This window comes from Frieseomelitta varia, unplaced genomic scaffold, assembly GCF_011392965.1.
Source record: "Frieseomelitta varia isolate USP_RPSP 00005682 unplaced genomic scaffold, Fvar_1.2 scaffold_912, whole genome shotgun sequence".
In the NCBI taxonomy this organism is placed as follows: domain Eukaryota; kingdom Metazoa; phylum Arthropoda; class Insecta; order Hymenoptera; family Apidae; genus Frieseomelitta; species Frieseomelitta varia.
In genome coordinates this window covers 330,783-354,673 of record NW_025110715.1, presented here as the reverse complement: position 1 = coordinate 354,673, position 23,891 = coordinate 330,783, and the positions used below count along the sequence as shown (strand labels likewise).

Sequence of the window (23,891 nt, the reverse complement as noted above, 5' to 3'; positions counted from 1 at the left end):
TACAAAAAAATCATTTTAGATTCAATATTGACAATATTTTATATGTTTGTATTTTTCCAAACATTTTAATATTTTAATTAATAGAAGATTCAGTTGCTTTAGATAAACAAATATACATATAAAAAATATATTATCTTACTAGTAACTTGTGATTGTAATAATTATTAGATTTTGTATGACATCATCATCCATTTTTGTTACGAACAAGTAGTAATATTATTAGCCCAAAAATGTTGCTACTTTGTAATATAGACTATGAAATATTCCATAAATAAAATTGTTTTTATATATAAAACTATTTATTTAATGATATAGACACGATTTCAGTGTTTACAATGTATAACTATTTTTAAGTATAATATTTTCACATGTTAATAATTAATTACTTTTAGAATATTCATATTGAAATCACACTTTAGTTGTAAAATGGATTGTATGTGATCCAATGTGCCCTATCTTGTTCTGCTGCAGATTTATGAGTAGTAAAAATACTTTTAAATACTTCTGATGCTTTAGGATCTTTAGCAACACTGTAATTGTCTTTAACCTTTTTATAAGCTGGATCTTCAGCTTCAGTTCTATTACTATTAACCTTAATAGTACCGTTTCTATCTTCTTTTTTCAATTTTTTCTTGGGTACTTCCTCTTGTTTAACATCTTGCGTTTGATTATCCTCATTATGTTTCTGTTTCTTATTTTTTTTTTGGGCTGTCTTACGTAATGCCACATTTTCTTCCATTAGTTTAAGATCATCACCTTCCGCATTTATAATAACAATATCTGTTTCACTGAAAGGCTGTTGACATTGATGACATATCTGAAATATAACATAAGAGTGTTTGTATATACCTTTTCATTATTATACTTGTGATACAAATACCTACTTTACTTTTGACTTCTTTAAGTGCTCTTTCACTCATTACACAACCACACGACCATAAAAAGCAGAATTTATATTTTCCATTCATTTCTAGTCCAATAAGTGGACAAATGTATGGACTTTTTCCTTCATCAGTATAACAGTCTCCTTTTTTTGCTTTATTGCCATCAAATGCTGGATTTGGTGTCAAATTTAAGTTCTTCACATCTTTCAAAGTCTTAATATGTTGTGCAGATTCTGGAAGTGTGCTTCGGTCAAGAAGACCCTCTAATACAGACTCTTTACTGTAGAGACGACCTAATACACACCCAACTACTGGTGGTTGTAATGGTAATTGTTTAATTGTGCAGTGTCTCCATTTAAATGCTAATTCTGCTTCTTTATCTTTCTGTAATTAATTGTATATAATTATACATAGACATACAGCGTGATAAAAAGTTGATTTTTGTATACGTTTTACAATAAACAAAGTTTTTCATATGTTTCACTAGGGAATTGATATGTAATAAATAAATCTTATGTATAATCGAATAAAAAATCACCTGTTCTGGTTTCTTTTTGACTCTTACGAGTTCATCCCTACGAGGAATAGTTCCACCATCACAACCCATGATATATCGATATAGAATAAGTTGAAAACTATTACAATCTTTAATCCTTAGGAGATCTGTGTCAAATATTATGGATTATACTATATCACTCATGAAAGACAATAAGTGGATATGCGTGGTGTATGTTACAGTACTACCAACTTTCTTTATACGATGAATGTGATTTGGTGTGAGCAATAAGTATGATTTCATCAAACTCTGAAAAATATAAATTCTTGGTCATTAACTTTTATGTCATATAAAGAAATTCCTTGTAACAAGATATTTAAGAAAGGGGAACCAATGTTGACTTGACACTTAAATCGGAGTTTCAACGTGTGAATTTTTTGGTTCAATTGGCAATAGTATTGGTCATTACGAACAGTTCTAAATCAGCTGATAATTCTTTTAGTTTATGCTTTAGTTGCAGGGCGGGTCGCAAGACAGCAGCACACAATTGTCATCACGTGAGGTCACAATGGTTTCTGATGGTTTCGACGTCTAAGTGATTAGAACAGCGAATGTTTTGAATTTCTCAAGAAATTCAAGCATCTGCAGTGTTCTGCAAACAAAGGTACAATTCAACGTATCTGGGGTAAGTAGAAACAACTCGTCTCTTGTTTGTAATAAATCAATAACTGACAAATTACGGCTAAACAGAGAGTGTTTTTAACCCGTGTTTTACGACTAAAAGGATATTGAAAAATCACTGTCAAATAGTCGTAATAGTAAGTTTCGAATCGTTTAACATGATACATTGTGCATTTATTACATTGGTTGATATTAGGCTTCCAAATAATTCGAAACTAATATATGACGTATTCTTGATGAAAACGATTAGATCCATTGTATTATCGATTTTATGCTGATTAGTGTAATGAGTAGGCGCCATTAAGTCATTTCAATGATAAATTCGACTTTACTCGATATTTCGCATCATCTAGCATCAATTCAAGGCCATAGCTTTTCGTGCGTAATTTTACGAACACTTGTCATTTCCCTATATTGATCGTTCTGTAAGTTCGGCGCGCCATTCTTGCACTTACAATGTCACGTGGAAAGCGCGCCTAATTACATAATGCCATATTCAAAGAAGTACGTCGTGCCACACCCCCTTCTTTTATTTCGTTTTTCTTAAGCTTTATGAATTTCTAAATTGTTTAGAATTTTGAATTCTGTACCACCATCTATTTATGCAACAATGAGCAACGAATATACGAATGATATTTGTAGAATTATAATACTAATTCAATAGATTAGCAACGTTTGATAGCGAAGCAGGTGGTTGTTGATGAAACCATTCTTTTCCTACAGCTTAATTTTCAATTTGAAAATTTTATTTATTAGAAATAAGTTGTGTAATTATTTTAATAAATACCATAAAATAAGAAAATAGATATGTCATTAAACTTGAATCATATAAAAACTGATCAATATTTCTGCAATATTTCCAAATTGAATAGATGTGTACACAGAAAGTTATTCAATATTTATTATACGTTCAATTTGTTATATAAAAAATGTAATATTTATTCAGTATGAATAAAATTTATTGTGCAAAATATAATACAAATAAATAGGTACAATATATTATAATTTTTCAGATATCCTAAATCATCTAATTTGAAATATTATCCAAAATGACAGAATATTGGTTAATATCTGCACCAGGAGATAAAACATGTCAACAGACATGGGAAACCATGAATAATTTGACATCAAAACAACATTCTTTATCTGTCAACTATAAGTTTCATATCCCAGACTTAAAGGTGGGAACATTGGACCAATTGGTTGGTTTATCAGATGATCTAGGAAAACTCGATGCTTATGTTGAACAAGTAACACGTAAGGTGGCAACATATCTGGGAGAAGTTTTAGAAGATCAGAGAGATAAGCTCCATGAAAATCTTTTGGCTAACAATAGTGAGTATAAATATTGGTGTGTTTATGTTCTTAGAATTTGCTCTATAATTTAAATTTGTATCTATTCTCTTATACAAGAGAACAGATTATTGAAAAAGGCAAGGGTTCAAAATTGTGTAATAATCATATTCATTGTTATATTAGATGAAAAGCTTTGAAATTAAATATGTATTAAAATATTATATTATATTATTTGATAATATTATATTGTTTTGGATCCTTGCAGACAAGTATCGATCGATTTTTTGTGTATGATGTTTTAACAATAAAATAATATTGGTTGGCAAAGACATCAATGAATACTATACACAACACAAAACATGCACACAACTTAGAATTTTTCTTTAATAATAATCTTAAACATGTATCAGTTGATTTTCTAAAAATTTTAATTTATTCATTGATAATAATAATAATAACATGATTAGAGTCTTTGATCCTTCTTTTCCTCAGTACCCTATTAATAGATTGATAGATAAAAACAAAATTTTGTCTGTGTACGCTAATAATAAAATAACAACAATATTATTTTTTTACAAATTGTCTTAATAGACATATTTTTTTTTATTGAGGATAATATGCAGGCAAAATACTTGTGGCTATAGCACATAGTAATTAACATTTTTAAATATGATGTGTACCATACATTTTTCTCTATTAAATATCATTTCAACATTTAATTGAGTGAATTTGTATTATTATATTAAAACGTTTGTATTATTATATTAAAACGTTTTTTGTATAATAGAACATTTATTTGAATATAAAATATTCTTTAACAATTATGTGTTAAGTATATAATTTGTACAATTATCTTTAAAAAAGATTAAAAATTATGTATATATTTAATTTTATAAATAATATAAAAATTTATTGTAGTCGATATAATATGATTTTTGATAATATGAAATGCATAAAATTAATGTTTTATTTCTTTTTCAATTCTTTACTTTATTAAACAATTAATTTTATTTGATATTTAAAATACGATGGTACGCATCATATTTTGGCATACAATTTATATATCTGTAGAATGCTTATTACTATAATTGAGTTAGAATTCATTTAATTTATTATTTACTACAAATAATTTCTCATATTTATGGTGTTGCTTGGCTTGCTTTATTTAATTTGGACCACATTAACCCTATTTCCCTACCTTATTATTTTATTAACAAATGCTCATACATGTGCACCATTAAAGATGTATAAAGCTACAAGAAATTTTAATACACAAACATGCAGTATCATCATATATTGAAATATATGTAGAAGAAAAATTTCAAATGTATAAAGATTTAAAGATATGGACCACATTTTTTATTAAAAATTTACAAAGGACGCAAGGAGTTGCTTGGGTTACTGTGGTCACCAAGCTCGAATTAGTTATTACAAGGATCTTTTTCCTTTTTTCTTAAGTTATTTTATATCTTTGGCATTATTAATCATTTGCTATTTAAGTTTATATCATTGCATATCATTTGCTCATACTGTTTTCAGTTTTTTTTATTCATTTTAATTATGTTTTGTTTTACTTTTGTTTTTGTTTCTTTTTCTTTCATTCTTTTATTGCTTCTGCCATTTCGGAGTATTTAACGAAAAATTTACTTCAAGGTCTACATGGTAATTATTTTATTCGCAAAATATAGTAACAAAAAAAAATGAAAATCAATAATTTTTTACAATAGTGGTGGTATTAAATTTTTTACAAGAGCGATGTTATTAATAATTTAATATTGTAATCATGAGGTGCATAGTTATTATAAATACAATTATTTGGAGCTATGTTTTTTACTTTTTTTAATAAAAAAAATTGCAAATATTTTAAATGCAATACCCTTAATACTTATTAGAATGATGTAATAGAACAGACATTTATTTATGATACATATGTAAAACTATCCATATATGAAACTTGTATTATGATTCAATTTTTAATGGGACAGAGCGCTAAATACTCCATGATTTCTTTTTTTTTTATTTTTTATTTTTTTTTTTTTTTTAAGTTATTTTTATTGAGTTTCGACAGCATTGTCGTTAGGCATTTGCGTAGGACGCAATAATAGTTGAACGAGACGTAAGAAAAATTCGCGCGGAGATTGGGACTGGGCTGTAATGGATAGGTCAAACGTCAGTGGATGGGGAGAGCTCGAGCCCCGAAGGGGGTCCGGACACCCCGCCAAACACCCCCGTCACCCCATCACACAAGTCTTCAAAGGAGCATCACAAGCAGTGGAAGGAATCGGAGAAATGTGATCCAGAACCAGCCGCCTGTTTAGGTCAGCATCATCACCAGCGTCATCATCATGAGCATCATCATAGTCATAAACATCATAGTCATCCTTCTGATATGGAAAAGAAATCACATAGTCCTCAAGGCATCTGTGATGTCAAATCATCAAGTGATCCTTTATCAGCATATTCATGCTACCATGCGCATTGGTGCGCTGCTTCTACCTCTTCCACACCTATTCCTAGTCCTACTCCCACGAGTCCAAGTCTTTCCCTTTCATCAAACTGTAGCAGTGAAGGAGAAACCAGATGGCAGTCGGCAACACGTCATCGGACTACTGAGAAAGCAGATCGATCTACCTCCAATCGCAAATCGCTTGGCAATGACGACGACGAAGACGATGCGGACCAAAACAACGACCAAGACCAAGACCAAGACCATAGCGGCAATTTGCCCAATCCAGGTACCCGTCCTATCACCGCCAGGTCAACCCGTCGACCCTTTTTTCCCAACATAGCTGCGAGACTTGTTCAAACCTACTTTTTCCTGTGCACCTCGTGATTCGCCCGTTTTAGCGACCGATTCTTGTCTTGTCTTATCTCCTTTGGAGGTAGATATAGGAGAGAAAGAAAGTGAGAGAAAGAGAGAAAGAGAGAGAGGTTGTCATTTCATAGTATTGTTGAAAGTATTGAAAAAATGATTTTCGCATGCAGCTTTTGCTTAGAGGAAAAAGAAACAAAAATAATTAAAACTCACGTTGTTTCAATTTTTCTCAGACACTATATATTGAAAGCGTCTTTATGATCCTAGTGCGCATTTCCTTCAGTGTCAATTTTGCACAACTCTGCACTATATATGCAATGTTTGTAATGCTGAAATATTTTATGCCAAATCTTGCCTCTAATGTAATAAATTATTTCAAATCTTCTTAAATGTTAATGTGCTATGTCAAATGAGAAAGCATTGCTTATTACATATTTTATTTTTTTATTTTTTGTCACTGTAATAAATTTCCTACACTTTGTTATAATTGAATTTGCATTATTCAAAAGACACAATTTCCTTTGTATTAATAAATATTTAAATATGCGTTACATATTTGTATATACTTTAACGATTTTCAAAAAAGAATAAAGCACAGTATAAAAGTCATGACAATCTCTCTCGAATGCTTACAGCATACACCAAGTGAGACAGTACCAAAAGGAAAAATATTTGGCCTAGTACTTAGCTTGCGATTCAAAATAAAAAAGCCTAGTGTATCAAATATTTTATGTTGTACCACAGTAATTTCCTCAGTGATACTACAACAATATTTGATTTCTTGTGCACGCAGGAATTTAAAAATTGGAAGATAACAAAGACAGCTGCCCATGTTCTAGCACATTTTAATTGCAGCAAATGTGCGTACATTCTTGAAGTTTATTTTTCGGGAAATACTCTAGTTTATTTTAAGTTCTTAGCTAGTTCTTTTTCACTCCTGCGTCCTAGATTGAATACAAGATACATCAAGGAATTTTTGGAAAAAGTTCATTTTTTAGTGATATGAGAATGTTCTATTTAATATTTTTTGGATATCATTCGATCAATTGTTCCAGGTGCTGTGGACGAATGAATGAATACATAGTGTATTACCTCGATCATTATCAACCTTATTTTTCTTACATTTTAACTGCTTCTTTTTATAATTTTTTAATTTCATGTTCTTTTATATCATACTTTTCTTCAAATCTCCTATATAAATTTTTTGTGTTATTTTTAAAAGATACATGTTTAAACGAGTAATAAATTTACTCATATATAAAAAAAAGAAAAATTAAAATATGTTAATATAATAAATTAGTCTGGTGTAATTGTATCATCATTACATTAAGTTATTTAAATAATTTAAATATCATGTTATTAAAATAAATCTATGATTGCAAGTCAGTAATATTTGTGAATTTAAAATTCATGTCTATAAATACAGTCTAAAGTATGGTTTAAAAATAATTGTAAAAAGTATACTACATTTAAAATACAGCAACACTATCTTGTTAATAACTTTATTTCTTTTAATATATTTTTTAGCATTTATCCTATACCTAGCTTCTACATGCTTTCAAACCATTACTTTCTATAATTTTCATAGAAAGACTACCGCACAAACTATAATACATGTACACATATGTATTATGGACGTTAGCACAGACTACAGATAAGACACAATTAACATTTTTACATAATTAACGTTTTTAAAACACTTATCGATCGGTACATGGACTTACAACATACTGTTGCGCATGATATAAATTTTAATGACAGTATGGTGCTCAGTACCCTTCAACACTACAAGTTATCCATATCACAAAAAACATCCTATTGATCAACTTTTATAAAATACCTCATAAACAGCATGAAATGCTTAAATATCTTAGTTTAGCTGTATACTGTGTCTATGTTACTACTGTTCATGCTACACCATTTAGGTTTCTAATATACACGAGTTAAATATGATATTTTTAAAATAATAAACAAATAATTTGTATTATATGGCATCAATAATCACTTTAATATTTCAATAGTTTTCATTACATTCATATTCTAATGAAACAAGTGACATGCGTATGCGTGCATGCGTGCGTGTGAGCTTATTCATCAAAAATTACTCATTAACAATTTCATGGAAGAATGTTAACGTAGTTCAAAATTCATTAGTAGTACAGAGTTATATCATAAATTTTGTTTGAATGAATATTTTGTTAAAAATTTTTTTATGGACAACAAAAAAGAAAAGGCGGAGAAACAAATCTTATAATATTTAAATTAAAGGGACTAGCTGGAACTACTTAATTCATTCAAACGTGATTTACGAGTAATTCTTTTTTATTACAGATATATAAATTAATTAATTTGAGCTAATGTCTATTTAAATATGTTATGTGTTACAAAGAAATTTTACAAACAATTTTTGTTATATGAAATGAGTTTTACAATAAGAAAGAATTGATAATATAAAATGCTTCTATACATTAATGTTTGCATGCTATATTTTTGTTAATGTCTCGCTTATTCTTGTAACGCTAATAATACGTAAGGAGCGTACTAGAATCAAACAATAAGTTTAGTAGAAACAGTCTTTCTCTGTTATCTTATTATTATCAATACTCTCCTTATCACAGAGTCAATCTAAAAGTTATTTTAATTGTGGTTCAGCTAAAATTAATTTAATTAGATATGTACTCATATGCATAATTTTGTTGTACACATGCAGACCTATATTTCTTTTTTATGACTAACATAATAGAAATATGATATAACAGTAAAAGTAACATGATTATTCTTTCTTTTCTTAAAAAAAAAAAAAAAAAACTGTAATATTTATCACCTATTAATGAACATAAGAATATACTGTGAAAATGAAAAATGTAAATATTACAAATATATTACATTTCTGCATTTGTACAATACATCTACAATTCAACAGAGCTTTATCATTTCCAGCTTATAAACTTTATCAAATCATTAAAAATATATTCAGTATTCCATTTATAAGCACACTTAAGCACTTAGTATACTACATTTAATTTAAACAATGCATGTTATTTATGAAACCATACTTTCAAAATTGTATTGAGCTCTGTTTGAATATTTATGTAGAAAATGAAGATGGTTATTTCACAGAACGACTATACTAACATTTTGAATTTACTAGGTGATCTACCATCATATATAACTCGATTCCAGTGGGATATGGCAAAATATCCTATCAAGCAATCATTGAGAAATATTGCTGACATTATCAGTAAACAAGTGGGCCAAATTGATGCAGATCTTAAAACTAAATCTACAACATATAATAATTTGAAGGGAAGTTTACAAAATCTTGAAAAGAAACAAACGTAAGTTATGATTTTTTGTTGTACACGTTTAAATTTTTATCAAGTTCACCTATAAAGGTTTTTATACTTTGAAAGTTATTGTAATAATTATAAATAATTGTTACATAGAGGAAGCTTATTAACAAGAAATTTGGCAGATTTAGTGAAGAAAGAACATTTTATTTTGGATAGCGAGTATTTGACTACTTTACTTGTAATTGTCCCAAGGTAAATTTGTTTAACAGTTTTGTGATTACTGCTATTCATTTAATTATACAAAATTTCTTCTATGAAATTTTTAGAGCATATTTCCAGGAGTGGTACAGTGGATATGAAAAATTAACAAAAATGATAGTTCCACGTACTACACAACTTATTGCTCAAGATTCTGAGTATGGATTATTCACTGTTACTTTGTTTAAAAAAGTTATTGATGAATTTAAATTACATGCACGTGAAAAAAAATTCATTGTTCGCGATTTTACATACAATGAAGAAGAACTAGCCGCAGGTATCTAATATTTTGTTAAAAAATTCTATTTCTTTATTATCTCTCTATTTATAATAATTACTTTGTTTCCAATTACATGCATTAATATTATTTTTAATTGTAAAATTTATTAATATACATTATAGGAAAGAATGAGATAACAAAATTGGTAACTGATAAAAAGAAACAATTTGGACCTCTTGTACGTTGGTTAAAAGTTAACTTTAGTGAGTGTTTCTGTGCATGGATTCATGTTAAAGCTTTACGCGTATTTGTAGAATCTGTCCTAAGGTAACAATCATGAATCATTTGATATTATAAAATTTAATACATACATTCATTAAACTACTATCTTAATAGGTATGGATTACCTGTAAATTTCCAAGCAATATTGTTACATCCTCATAAAAGATGTGCAAGACGACTACGTGATGTTCTGAATCAACATTATGCTCATTTAGATTCCTCTGCTACGGCATCATCTGCTACGCAGGGAAATCAAGATGTAAGTTGTAATGTTTTGACAATAAATTATTTTAAAGCAATTTAATTTCTGTATAAAAAATTTTGTGATGTATTACTTAATATTTTTTTTATATCTGTTTACTTAAACAGAATGTGGATATACCAGGATTAGGTTTTGGCCAAAATGATTATTTTCCTTACGTGTATTATAAAATCAACGTAGATATGGTCGACAGTAAGGTCTAACTATTGAAGCTGAGTCTATTTTCTTATATTTTAAATATCATTTCATTTACATAAAACATACTTCTGTAACTCCAGGTACTTAAAACAGGTGCGTACAAAGTAATATTGTGTATTTGCATAAACTTTGTTATTTTGCATTTTCTAAAACTTTATTGATTTTGATTGTTGATGTAAATATAATTATCGTCGATTCACTTCCAGGAGTAATCCAAATATTTACTCAAAAATGATATTTTTATAGTACATCAAAATACCTGGAAAGATGTATGTACTTTGATATTAGCTCAATATTAACTATGCATAATAGAATGTACAATGATTTGTATAAATGTTAACAGATACATTTGAATACATGTTGCAAATTTTCTTTTCTTTTTAAACAGGCTATATTTGATTGAACAAGAGACAAATCAGACTCATAAAATAATTATTTCTTTGAAATTATAGCTTTAAGAAAAAATGAAAGATTATTATAAGAATTATAATAATCACGTGTTGCTTAAAATGCCTGTATAAATGTATCAAAATTTTCACAATTAAACATAGCACAACCTATTTTACATAGTACTATATAAAGAGCAAAAGTATCGTGTCAGAACAGAAATTCTGCAATATAGAGCTGTATTATGTTATGTATTGTTTAAAATTAAGATCATTGTGAATATTGTTATGAACAAGAAAGTTCACCTTGTTATAAAAACATTAACTTGTCATAATATTTGTTTTGATTCAAATGCTTTTACCACATACATTCAATAGGTCTTCATAATGCATGTAGTATGTGACATTTAGTAAAATATTATATTATTATATTATTCAAACGTTAAGATATTGTAAATTTATTTCATTAAATATATTAAAAACTAATGTTTTAACAATGTTTTACAGAGTATACTAGATACGTGCTAATGTATCAGTGTTACTACTTATTAAAAACTAAAAAACATCGAAACATTAGTTGAATTCTTAAAGTATTATCATTAATATTATGTTTCAAGTTTTAATAATTTAATGATAAATTCAATTAATTCAATTTTATGATAAATTCAGTATAACAATTTTCAATTTAAGTATTAAATATTGAATTGAAGGCTGCACAAAAGTGAAAAATTATGTAAGAAATCGCTATGGTGCATATTCTTTAAGCAGATTGTATTATAAATACTTTGTGTATAGAAACTGTGCTTTGCAATATTATTTTAATATGCTGCTTAAATCTTATTTTCTTTGAAATTGTATTTTTAATACAACGACATAAACTAAACTGTATGTTCAATTTTATTCTGTACATACATTTTTAAAATAGAATAAGTTACAGGTATAATATTGTTTCTGATTTGAGCAACATATGTTAATCTATGGGAAGATAATTTAGTTTCTCTTCGAAAAATTAATCATTAATATATCTGTATTTTAAAACGCATCTGTATTTCAAACTGTAAATTATTATATAATTGATGATAAGATGTTAAAAATAAATAAAATGTTACTGTCACCAATTAAATTTTATAAAAAAAAGATTTCCTATGCGTTAAATAATGAAAATATTCTATATATTAAAAATGTTACATATATTGTACTGATTATTCTGAAAATGTATTATTTTATATATCCCAAAATCAATTACAATATTATATTTATAATGTATAATTTTATAGTTTCAATTGTAAAAACATTTCAGTCATAGTAACGACAATATTAGCTGAATAGTAACTGTATGTTAAACCAGAAAATAAATGAATTCTCATGTGATCAAGAAATTACATTGTTACCATTTAATCATTTTGCTTTTATTGATTATATAAATTAAATAATACTAAATAATAAATATTGTATTTTATTTTTCTATATCATTTATTAAAATAATATATATAAATATTGTATTTTATTTTTTCTATATCATTTATTAAAATAATATATATTCTCAAAATCTTTGCAAGAAATATATAAATTTTATTTTTTATTATTATATATATATATATATATCAAGGTTAGTATAAACCTAAAATATGAATTAGATTCTTATTGTCACAATACACACACTCAAATTTATAAAGTATGAGAAGAAACATTACTACTCTGACGTAACTCCTGAAAAGAAAAAAAAATGTACTTATTTTTCTATAATGTAATATTATTAATTTATATTTTTCTTAAGTACTTTATGATTATTACTTGTAAAGCATCAATTTCCTTGTCCCAATTTCTTTCGCCAATAAGTTTAACTGCCTTTGTAAGTATATCTTTTATTTTGTTGATATTTTGTTTAAATACTTTTATTACATCAGCTGCATGAACATTATCTTCACACTCCCTCCAACAATCATAATCAGTTGCCATTGCTACAGCTGCGTATAAAAGTCTTGCTTCTTTTGCCAAATATACCTTATTTTAAAATATATTATTTTTATATAAATTGACAAATTGGTACAGAGGTTGGTGGAAGTTGATTAATGAGAAATGTAATACCTCAGGACATGTAGTCATATTAACTAAATGTCCACCCCATAAACGCATTGCATTACTTTCAGCTTTTGAGGAAAACCTTGGTCCTTCTATAGTCACGATCGTTCCTCCTTTTTTTATGTCATATCCTATTTCCTTACCAACTTCGAACAATATTTGAGATGTAGTTGGGTCAAAAGCTGGCTCCATCGGCATATGACACACCCCTAAAATTTTACACCGCAATATCAACAGACAGAATCGACATTATATTAATGTAATATTAAAATATAATTTACCAAAATATTTAGGTGAAGTGCCATCATAAAATGTTGTGTTTCTTTTTATAGTTCTATCTAAGAAACTGTCTGGAATAACTAACTGTCCCCTACAAATAGATTCTTGCAAAGAGCCACATGCTGTTGAAGCAAGTAAATGAGTACATCCAGCTAAGCGTAGAGCTTCAATGTTCGCACGATAATTTACTGCAGTGGGACTTGTTTTATGACCTGGTCCATGTCTGCATTTAGATAAATAAAGTTTTCTTTAAACTTTCATTCCAGAATAAAACTTATCATTAATTTTTTAAGTGATTTATTCATCTTATGCAAAAGATTCATTTCTTTGAAAAATTACCTTGATAATAACACTACGTCTGTACCATTAAGACTTCCGTGATAAAGATCGCTCGACGGTAATCCAAACTCGTTTTTAGCCTTTTCTCGCGTAATTATATTTTGACAACGTAATATTTGATTTTGAGGATCATCTAGGCCTGAACCACCAATTATTCCAACCTGTAAATTTACTTATTACATATTACAGATATAGTATTACTTCAAATAAAAAAAAAACCACCTGTTTGTCACATGATAAGTTCCAGAACAATGTGTGAAATTATGTTCTCAAGTACAAATTAAACTATATTTTATTAATTACACAGATATTTGAAAACGTAATATAAATTATAAGTATATAATAATATAAAAATTATAATACTGATTGATATAATGAAAGACTGATAATAATTTGTTTGCTAAACATAATATTAATATAAATTAATATATATGATTTCTCAACTCTTTTGATACGAATTATCTTACCTTTACTTTATACTTAGTCATTTCTAACTTTGTATAATGTTGTTTGAGAAGTTTTTTCAAATTTAATTTACTATGTTGGATTCCGCGTAAAGGAACAATAGTTATACTTTCGGAAGGGTCTATTCTACGTAGTCAAAGTCTTCCTGATGGAAAACTATTCAGAGTGTGCTCTTCTCTTCTTAACACCACTTTTATAATTTGTTTATGATAAATCGAGGGGGATGGGGGGAAGCGTGGATGACCAACTCCTGAAATTTGTTCTTAGAATAAATGTTCGTAAGGTACTTTCGGAGGACTATTACTGACTCATTGTCAGTATTAACACTGAGCTAGTATTATGAGGTCTAGTTGTCATCCAACTACTTATAGATACTATAAGATACTATTTTATACAAACGGAGTATAAAGGGAATCTAACGTCAATCAACTGTATGCTTTTATATCACTGATAAAACTATTCATATCACATGCGTGTCACATGCACGCATAACGTTACCAATTCAACATAGCCGTGACACAGAAAACAATACAATAATTTTAAAATGAAATTCATCGAAAAAAATTGATACTTGATGCGCTGTTTACAATTTACAGAAATATAATGATATCTTTTCAGATTTTTAAACGTAATATCAGCTGGTCAATAATAAAAAAATTTATGAGAAATTTGCAAGAAATTAAATTCAAGCAAATGCTTTGATCTGTTGGAAAAAATTTCCAAGTCTTTACATATGCATTTTATAGATCAAATGATGTGAAGAAAGAAAGGTGAGAGTCTAATTAAAGAGATGTAACTGTAAAAATTCATAATTTAATCTTTATTAGTTTCTCTTGGAAATGAAAATTTATTAATGGACATGTAGCGACCGCTAACTCCACAGAATTTAGATCAGCGCCATCTATGGTCACTAAATCGTTCCGCCGAAAGGTGCGTTTCCGATAAATTAACACTGCCAACTTTATTAAACTCATAAACAATAAACAATAGAAAATTTAAAAATTGTTAGTGCATTAATTATTACCATGGAGATGTTTATATATATAGTAAGCCATCAAAGAAATCATTCATTTATTATTTACTATTCATCATTAGTTATTCATTTTTAATATATATTTTGTTATATTGATAATATTTTTATATAAATTATCAAAATTAAATATAGAGCTATTATTTAAATTGAAATTAATTATCATCATAGTACCGATAGGGTAAGAAACACTAGCGCCACGTTGTGGCAAAACGGAAATAAACGCTCTCTATCATATAAGAAGAATAATTAACCCGGGATTACCCACCTGGGGGTCTAGCGCAGGTACATCCCGGCGACTAGACCCTCACGTGGGTAATCCCGGGTTAATTTTAATTTTTCACGCCAATAATTTGCATTCCATGAGTATATATTTCAAAGATAATGCTATCAATTACGTTCACAAATAAATTTGAATCTAATATTCATATAATCTAATATAGTTTGCGAAAAATTAAACACTCACTACTCGTACTACCGGTGGGACTGCCAATGTAAGCGAAATTAAAAAATTTTTTTATATACGTAACAATACTTAAACAGAACATCGACCGAAAGCTAAGGGTTTAAAACTGAAGACGTAACCATAACAGTTCACAAATGATTCCTCTTAATGAATTTCTCGTAATTAGTGTAAAAACCGTCATCTGTCACATTTTGAAGTGGTGTCGCCATCTATTGGTAACACGATGGTATTAATTAATTTTAAACTTATATTTCTGCATTTTAGTTCCACTGTTCTGCCACAACGTGACGCTAATATTTCTTATCCCGTAAAACAGAAATTTTCATTTGCAAAAAAACTAATTTAACGAGATGAATTGTGAACTTCTGTGATTGCATTACCCTTATTAGATCTTTAGCTTTCTTTTCATACCCCATTTGAATTGTAAAATGCAGAAATAAGCAGTTTTAAAATTAATTAGTATCTATAAGTTACCAGTAGATGGCGCCACCATGTCCAAAATGTGACGCACTAATTACAAAAAAAAACTAGTTAAAAGGAATGATTTGCGATCTTTATATATCTTTCTCAAAAGTAGACTCCCAACTTTCTGTCTATGTGTGTTTTGCCCCAAAAAAATGTATGTGTAAAAATTTAATTTTCTTTTGCAACAAATCGAATGTCCTCGTCGCACACTATTGTTTTCCTTGTCTATCGTGATTAGACAAGGAGGGTAGTAACATGTGACAAGGATAGACATACATGCGCGGTAGACAAGGAGAGCGACAGTGTACGACAAGGACAGCAATACATTTAAATCCCAATTTTATCACTACGTACTGTTAATTTCATCTATGAATTCATCAAATTTAGAAAAAAAAACTAATGAATCAATGGGATCCAACTTTTATTTTAATAGCTAAGACTGTAGTCCACCACTTGCATTTTGACAAAATAGGAGTAAATAAATATATTTAAATATGACTGCATAATAAATTATTTAATAAAAAGAAACTTTATTAAGCCAATAGAAAATTGAGCCAACAAAAAATGTTTTGACTAATAATTCATGTTCAAACAGTATTAATCGTTTCGTACACAGGCAACTTAATAAAAATAAGAAACAGAAAAAAATATTAAATTTCAAAGTTCTTCTGCGTCCTCCAAACGTTTAATTACTTTCTTATATTCTTCTTCTAAGCTTCTGTATTCTTTCTCAAGAGTTTGCATACGTTGATCCAGTGTAGGTAAAGTAATGCTCGCACGTTTATCAATATTCTTTAATGCACATTCCAACTTTTTTAAATCATTTTGTTCGCGTCTGTATGGAATATTCAATCTCCTTTTCACATCTAATCTATATTCACGATACTCTTGCTCATTTGTTAAATCTGTCGCCCGTAGTCTTAAAATTTCGTATACTCTGCGAGCTTGTTTCTAAAAATTTATATATTTCAAGTTAAAATGTTTTTTACAGCAAGTGTAAATATAAGAAATACCTTATTAATCTTGAATTTCTCTTTAGCCTCTGCAGCCATTGTTTTATTAAAACCCTGATGTAGACAGTCTCGTGAAAAACTAGGCAATGCACTGCAATTTATTGCATCCACATAATCTCTTAACCGTTGAAAGGTCACAGAAGGGTCCTCAACTACAACAATGATGACAATGCCTTACCAAAATGTACTAGATTTACTGAAATGAAAGTGTTTAATCAGGCCTTACTTTTGTTTTATTCTTCTCAATATAGAATTGATTTTTTAATAATCGCGTGTTTCTATACGTTTTATTTACCTGTTATATCTTTGACCTGGTTTCTTCCAATGTATTCGCAATAAATAGCATGCAACAAATGTGTACCAAGACCCATATTTTGAAATGGTGGTAAAATTAAGACTTGAGCTATACGAGGTCTAGTATGACGTGGATATGCGTAGTATTGATATACAGTAGCAAAACCAATAGTTGCATAACGAATAATACCATCTGCTGTTTGATATTTTTCAAACCTATTCCAAAAAAAGTTGTTGTTTAAAAAAATGATTTGTTATGTAATCAATAAGAAACTTAATGTAAAATCACAGTCAAGCTTACATATTAAAGTAATGCCACCGATCATCATCAATGTCTATAAAATTAGCTGCATCTATGTACCACAATACAAATGTTTGGAGACGTTGATGATATTCTTTAAAACCTTTATACGTCATATCTGCTTTATAAACTTCAAATTTTCTTGTGCAACCTTCATCTGTATCATTTGTAAATTTTGATTAATTATTCAGGTTTTTTATAATCTTTCTTATATATAAAAATACACATCATGAAGAAAAAATATATAACATTACCATTAATAGAAAATGAATGAAGCAGTACACCATGAGGTTTAAATGTGTCATCCTTTTTTAAAGATTCAATAAATGCATCTATATTAGTATGCACTTGTGGAGCTAATTTCTCAGCAATTTTGGGCAATATTTCATCAGCTTCAACTCCTTCATAAAGTAGTTTGTTTATTTTTTCTGAATAAGTCATACCTAAATAAGTTTCTAAACAACCTGCTGAGTAATATAACTTTACTCTAAGATCTCGGTAGCCAAATATAGTTTCACTGGTAAATAAAATTAATAATTAAGAAAAAACAATGAATGAACAAATTGATAAATATATTTGATTATAAATCTGTAATGTTTATACAGATTTTTAGTAATGCATATTTTAAGAACAAACCTATCTCCAAATACTTGATGGGACATTTCTGGTTTAAATATGGTTTCATCATTCTCTAAATCATCAACAGAGCGTACTAATTTAAATTCTAAAGCTTCATTACTGCTTACTATTAAATACTTTAAACGTGCGGTAGCTGGATCTTCCATATTATATTAACAATAAAATAAATAATACGAATTAATCTGTAAGAAATAATTAAGATTATATCAGTGATGAATCTTACCAATAAGACTATAAATTATGAATAAAAGTATTTAAGCAAAATTATTTTATATAAATATTTTCATGCTTATTTAATTTTAATTAAATTTAATTTTAGAGATATGTATATATATATGTATATGTATATACATAAATTTAACCTTAATTAAGAAGTTACCGCTGAATAATATTCATAGGTTATATAGTATATGCTTCAGAATTTAATAGATCAGCAGTTAAAATTTGTTTATTACTACAAAATAGAATACAAAAATGTTATTTTCAGATATAAAGTTGAATTAAAGTTTATCGAATAATTTCTCACACTTGTATTTATTTGTAAATGTTTTTCTGATTCTACGATTTAAAAAATTATCGAAATTTTATGACATTACATGTAACATTATCACAACATTATACCTCCTTTTGATAATTGTGTATAAGTTTTCAATAAATCACCACTTTTTATTACTTAAACATAACTATAAAACAACTTCGCGCCAAAAATAAAGCGGTTATTTAAGCTAGTTACAACCCTATTCAAAGATTAAGAATTGACTGGATTTTAATTCTTGTATGTCATTGGTTGCTCTATCTTACGTTCAGTTTATAGATCAGCTATTTTAAATTTGAAATATTTAACGTTATATTGATATCAATTGATTTTAATCATCTTCAGAAAATATGTAAATTTATTTCTCACAAATGAAGATTAATATAATTAATAAATTAATTGACATAAATAATAATCTGCGAAACTGGATTCCGCTTTATACTCAAATTTTATTCTGTTCCTTGTGCATACTATATCTTGTCATACTTAGAAATAACAAATGAAAAATATTGATTTTACATTTGTGCTGAATCTTTTATTTTGAACCTAAAAAAGTTAATTTTTGAGATACATTAAATATTTCAATGTATTGCTGGAATCCTGCATCATAATGTTTCTTTAATTTGGAATAAATTTCTTTAATGATTAAAAATGTCTGCAGGTGAGGTAAAGAAGATAGAAGAACCTTTAATATTTCATACGTATCCTCTATGCAAAGTAAGAGTTTGGGCTTGATTTTGTAAGATTTAAAATTACAATGATATTATGATTAATTAAAAAGCCTTTTTTAGTACAGTGATATGAAGGAAGAAATGAAACAGGAAGTAATGGAAATATGTGTTACAGCTACAGAAAAATATACTGATAATCATGAACTAGCTGCTCGAAATATTAAAGACAGTTTAGATAAAAGATTTGGTGGTCCATTTCATGTAGTTATTGGAGAATCATATGCTTGCGCAGTCACGTATCAAGCAAAGTCATTATTATACATGTATAACGCTGGCAATATTGCTATTCTTGTATGGAGAACAATTTCAACTTTTTAATGACGATATTAAAATTTATACTCCGTTTTATACTTTATATAATGTATTATTCCTTTTTCATTTATTTTATATTTTCTCATTCGAATAATTATATATAATATGGGCAGACATACATGAAAGTACATAGAATAAATATAAAGTTGAATTCACAACTGAATCAATTATTTTTTCCCTTATTATTTTCAATCATTGTTGATCATCTCTTTTAATATCTTTTCAATGGTTAAAGAGGATTATTTTATTTTATGTTGTTTTGAATAAGCGTCGTGTTATTTTGACGATTTTACAAGAATGGTAAGATTAAAAGGCAGTGACATATTATGAAATCATTTTATTATTGATATCGAACTGTATAACAATATATTCCTAATATTTCTTCAGTTTTCGCTGAATTAATATTGTGTTGTAAGTTATAATTGTACATATAATTATATGCCAAGAATGTGCGTATATATGCGTATTTCGTCAAAATTTCATCAGCAGTGAAATAAATAATCGTAACTTTACAAATATTGTTATTTGTGAAAAGAAAAAAAATTTAATTATCTTTGTTCCAATATTTAACATTTTTTTCAATACATTTGTGGTTATGTGGATACGTGTATTTAAAGAATTACATGGAAGTTAATAGAAAATTTTTAATAAATATTTTTATTCGATAAACTGGAATTTGTAAAATATGTTTTTAATAATAAGTGATATTTGCAGGCTTCCACACTTATTGCAGCAGGCGTTGGCCTTGCTGTAGTAGGTTTTACTGGGCGTTATATACTTAAAAGAATGCCACATTTATCTCAAAGAATGGCAGAAGCTTATAAAAATGTACCAAAACTAAATTCACAGGTAGATTTTTAAATATTAGGTTATATAAGTAGGTTGAATGGATTTAATGAAATATATCATTGTAGACATTAGCAAATAGTAAATATTATAAAGGAGGTTTTGAATCTAAAATGACTAGACGAGAAGCTAGTTTAATATTGGATGTATCACCAACTGCAAGTAAAGTGAAAGTGAAACAACAATTTAAAAAAATTATGGCTGTAAATCATCCAGATAAAGGTGGATCTCCATATGTTGCTGCAAAAATTAATGAAGCAAAAGATTTATTAGAAAAATGATTTATATATAGCTAAATGTATAAGTATAAATAATGTATATGAAATTTGTTTACTAATAGTTTTGTAAATCTAATTCCCACAAGTAAATCTCTATGTAAATATTTAATAAGATAATGATTCTATATTTTATTTAACTTATAATAAAATTATTTATACATTATAATACTTCCTTCAATTTTGACGATTGAACTTATATCGATAAAAGTATTTAACACATGATCTTTGTACAATTAATATATTACAATCTTACAATGTATATAATAAAATTATAGTATTCTACTTCGTTCAGTTTTATAAATAAAAATGTATAAAGAATCTTATAAATTAATATAAATCAATGTAATAATAAATTGGTATGCTATTCTTTACTCTTAAATTTACAGAAATACTGTAGATGTAATATTATAATAATATTGTATAATATATTCGTTTTTTTAGGAATTACAATAAAATAATATATTGACTAGAAACTTTTCAGTAGATAAAATCTGATTACTAGTACTATCGTCCTAATTTGTTCTCTTTTTGTTCCGCACGTTGTCGTGATATTTTTGTTCTTAGTTTAATAATTGTGCTACCAGGCAGTGATCCAGGTACTTTAAATATACTCTAGTTAAAGGAAATAAAATATTTGATAAAATTTGTTAAAAATCGCTTGTTTTCGATATATTAAAACAAAAAATAAAAAAAATTATATTTACCTGCATAAAATCATGACATTTTAAAACAATACTGTCTTTTGTTATTTCTTTAAAGCATTCTGCTAATGTTGTAAAATCTTGACAAGCAAGCAGGTTGCATTTGTTCCTTTTTATCAGAGTTAATGCAACACGAAATATAATTTTACTGCCTTCATAAAAAAGACAATCCCATATACGCAGCGTAGTCTGCCAAGTTGTAAATATTTTATTCAATACTTCTATAGTATATGGCAATCCAATTAATTCAAAACGTTAAACTAATGAATGAATCAACTGTGTACACACCACATATAATAATGTTAAAAGACAGCAAAACACCAATTTTGTAAATTTTATCTTTAGAAAGTACATGTAATCAACTTTACCTCAATTGGTAATACTTCTGCAAATAAGCACACAAACCACTTCGTTGTAATGACTGCCCAAGGTAAACCTATATTCGTTACATGTTGATAAATATCTGGCATTTTCATTCTAAAATAATTATAATGATAACAATATATACATGTACATATATACAATTTGTATATTTATATTAAAAACTTAAAAAATTTACTTGACTAATTCTGCAAGCACATCTATATCTGTAAGGAGGCCATCCATTGTTGGTGTATAATAATCGGGTAAAATTTTTTCTATTAAGACTTTTAACAACCAAAATGCTGTTTCTTCACTTTTTGTAACAAGCAATAATAAACCTGCTATATAATTCAAACCCTAAAAAAAATATAACCTTAGTACCTTGTGTATAAATTATATTAAAAATATATCTTATTACCATGATAAATTTAACATACTTGACAATATCCTACTGTTTTATTCTGATGAGCAAATGCTAATAGAATGTTGTATAACTGGTATTGCTGATTTTCTGTATTATTAAAAAATATATTATCGGGAAAAGTTCTTGGTAGATCAGTTTTAATGACATCTGCTATTTGTTTATTATGTGGAGGTTGTAATAACTTTTGATAAAGATCGGGCTCTATATTCTTTAAATCTTCTCCTCCACTGACAGAAAGCCATACCTTTGAGAATCAAATTTTTCCTTTGTATATTTATAAGATAAAATAAAATATGAATTTCATACTTACTAATCCTCTATGTTCTCCTGGTATTCCTTTACGAACATATCTCTTTATCGTAATATTACGTTGTAATGATTTTCCTTCTCCCATGATTTCAGACCATTTTTTTGCTCTTTTAGTAAGTACTTTGAGATATTCTGACATAAAATCTTCATAGGTTTCATAGTCAAAGTCTTGAGGTCTTTCAAAGCCATATTCATCCACATTGCTAACATATTAAGGACATATTAAGGACATATTAAAGTTATTGATATCAAATTATTTCATGCTTTTATAAATTACAAAAATTAAAAAGAAATTTATGAATAACATAAAGTAAATATTATGTATGTGTAATAACAGATTTGTTTTTGAAACATAAGATGAAAAGATTTTATAAGAATTGTTGCTATTCACTCTTTTTACTTTATTAAATTAGATTATACTTATAAAAATATAACCTCACTTAAGTCGAAACAAAAATATTATATGTCATTATTAGCTATATTATATTTATGTGTCATCTATAATTGTTATGTATAATTAAATAATAAAGAAAGTATGGCAATGTTATTACAAAAAATAATAAAAAATCTATAATTCTTACCTAAAACATGAACTTGCCATACCCCACGTAAAACGATGCTGACATATAATTTCTGCCAAATATAGGGTGTTCAACAAACATTTTTCAATTTTTAATTTATTGTGCAATGACATAATTAAAATATGTTTGCATTAATGGTACACCGTATTAGCAATTATATGTTTCTTTCTTATCTATTCTCGTTCTAATTTTTTATACTAAATTATAATTTTATACAAATTTCTTGTCAATTATATAAAAAAAAATTATTTGGAATTAATTCATAAGTGCAGCGATTAAAATATATATTTTAATTTTTAGAAGCTTCAAAGTTCAATAGTTTGTAATAAGAATACATACATTTTTATCTTTATTTAGAAAAATACAG

General features: G+C 27.3%; 7 protein-coding genes across 12 annotated transcripts; 3 read left to right on the top strand and 4 right to left on the bottom strand.

Moving 5' to 3' along the window:
- Positions 1–277: 277 nt before the first annotated feature.
- On the bottom strand, positions 278–1,757 carry LOC122537556 (replication termination factor 2). The gene is made up of 3 exons (XM_043670804.1): positions 1,423–1,757; positions 885–1,268; positions 278–817 (listed from the first exon to the last, which is right to left on the bottom strand). The coding sequence occupies exons 1-3, from the start codon at positions 1,489–1,491 to the stop codon at positions 416–418; spliced, it is 855 nt and encodes a 284-aa protein (XP_043526739.1). The 5' UTR covers positions 1,492–1,757; the 3' UTR covers positions 278–415.
- Positions 1,758–1,910: 153 nt separating this feature from the next.
- On the top strand, positions 1,911–12,450 carry LOC122537554 (V-type proton ATPase subunit C). 4 transcript variants are annotated; one of them, XR_006308642.1, is made up of 10 exons: positions 1,911–2,065; positions 3,075–3,396; positions 5,520–6,092; positions 9,324–9,510; positions 9,619–9,717; positions 9,792–10,000; positions 10,126–10,270; positions 10,340–10,484; positions 10,595–10,778; positions 10,892–12,450. XR_006308642.1 is itself a non-coding variant. In XM_043670799.1 (9 exons), exons 2-9 carry the CDS (start codon positions 3,111–3,113, stop codon positions 10,688–10,690), a joined length of 1,740 nt encoding a protein of 579 aa, XP_043526734.1. In that variant the 5' UTR covers positions 1,911–2,065; positions 3,075–3,110; the 3' UTR covers positions 10,691–12,450. The 4 variants fall into 4 exon arrangements, 3 of the variants coding, with proteins under 3 accessions (XP_043526734.1, XP_043526735.1, XP_043526736.1); XM_043670799.1 differs by having other exon boundaries at positions 10,595–12,450; XM_043670800.1 differs by having other exon boundaries at positions 1,912–2,065; positions 5,520–5,675; positions 10,595–12,450.
- A 118-nt stretch (positions 12,451–12,568) lies between these two features.
- On the bottom strand, positions 12,569–14,717 carry LOC122537555 (S-methyl-5'-thioadenosine phosphorylase-like). The gene is made up of 6 exons (XM_043670802.1): positions 14,239–14,717; positions 13,772–13,932; positions 13,435–13,655; positions 13,160–13,362; positions 12,866–13,075; positions 12,569–12,781 (listed from the first exon to the last, which is right to left on the bottom strand). Exons 1-6 carry the CDS (start codon positions 14,257–14,259, stop codon positions 12,740–12,742), a joined length of 858 nt encoding a protein of 285 aa, XP_043526737.1. The 5' UTR covers positions 14,260–14,717; the 3' UTR covers positions 12,569–12,739.
- Positions 14,718–16,707: 1,990 nt separating this feature from the next.
- Positions 16,708–19,210, bottom strand: LOC122537515 (histone acetyltransferase type B catalytic subunit). 3 transcript variants are annotated; one of them, XM_043670726.1, is made up of 7 exons: positions 19,066–19,210; positions 18,442–18,626; positions 18,060–18,322; positions 17,806–17,962; positions 17,506–17,720; positions 17,211–17,362; positions 16,708–17,148 (listed from the first exon to the last, which is right to left on the bottom strand). In XM_043670726.1, exons 2-7 carry the CDS (start codon positions 18,588–18,590, stop codon positions 16,855–16,857), a joined length of 1,230 nt encoding a protein of 409 aa, XP_043526661.1. In that variant the 5' UTR covers positions 18,591–18,626; positions 19,066–19,210; the 3' UTR covers positions 16,708–16,854. The 3 variants fall into 3 exon arrangements, with proteins under 3 accessions (XP_043526661.1, XP_043526662.1, XP_043526663.1); XM_043670727.1 differs by lacking the exon at positions 19,066–19,210 and adding an exon at positions 18,971–18,986; XM_043670728.1 differs by lacking the exon at positions 19,066–19,210 and adding an exon at positions 18,824–18,898.
- Positions 19,211–19,630: 420 nt separating this feature from the next.
- On the top strand, positions 19,631–20,182 carry LOC122537516 (dynein axonemal light chain 4-like). Its single transcript, XM_043670729.1, has 2 exons — positions 19,631–19,696; positions 19,771–20,182. The coding sequence occupies exons 1-2, from the start codon at positions 19,631–19,633 to the stop codon at positions 20,026–20,028; spliced, it is 324 nt and encodes a 107-aa protein (XP_043526664.1). The 3' UTR covers positions 20,029–20,182.
- A 33-nt stretch (positions 20,183–20,215) lies between these two features.
- Positions 20,216–21,278, top strand: LOC122537513 (mitochondrial import inner membrane translocase subunit TIM14). The gene is made up of 3 exons (XM_043670719.1): positions 20,216–20,322; positions 20,737–20,871; positions 20,937–21,278. Exons 1-3 carry the CDS (start codon positions 20,320–20,322, stop codon positions 21,147–21,149), a joined length of 351 nt encoding a protein of 116 aa, XP_043526654.1. The 5' UTR covers positions 20,216–20,319; the 3' UTR covers positions 21,150–21,278.
- A 217-nt stretch (positions 21,279–21,495) lies between these two features.
- On the bottom strand, positions 21,496–23,680 carry LOC122537512 (growth hormone-regulated TBC protein 1). The gene is made up of 7 exons (XM_043670718.1): positions 23,525–23,680; positions 22,945–23,146; positions 22,648–22,878; positions 22,407–22,567; positions 22,216–22,324; positions 21,851–22,036; positions 21,496–21,758 (listed from the first exon to the last, which is right to left on the bottom strand). The coding sequence occupies exons 1-7, from the start codon at positions 23,635–23,637 to the stop codon at positions 21,651–21,653; spliced, it is 1,110 nt and encodes a 369-aa protein (XP_043526653.1). The 5' UTR covers positions 23,638–23,680; the 3' UTR covers positions 21,496–21,650.
- Between the last annotated feature and the right edge of the window lie 211 nt (positions 23,681–23,891).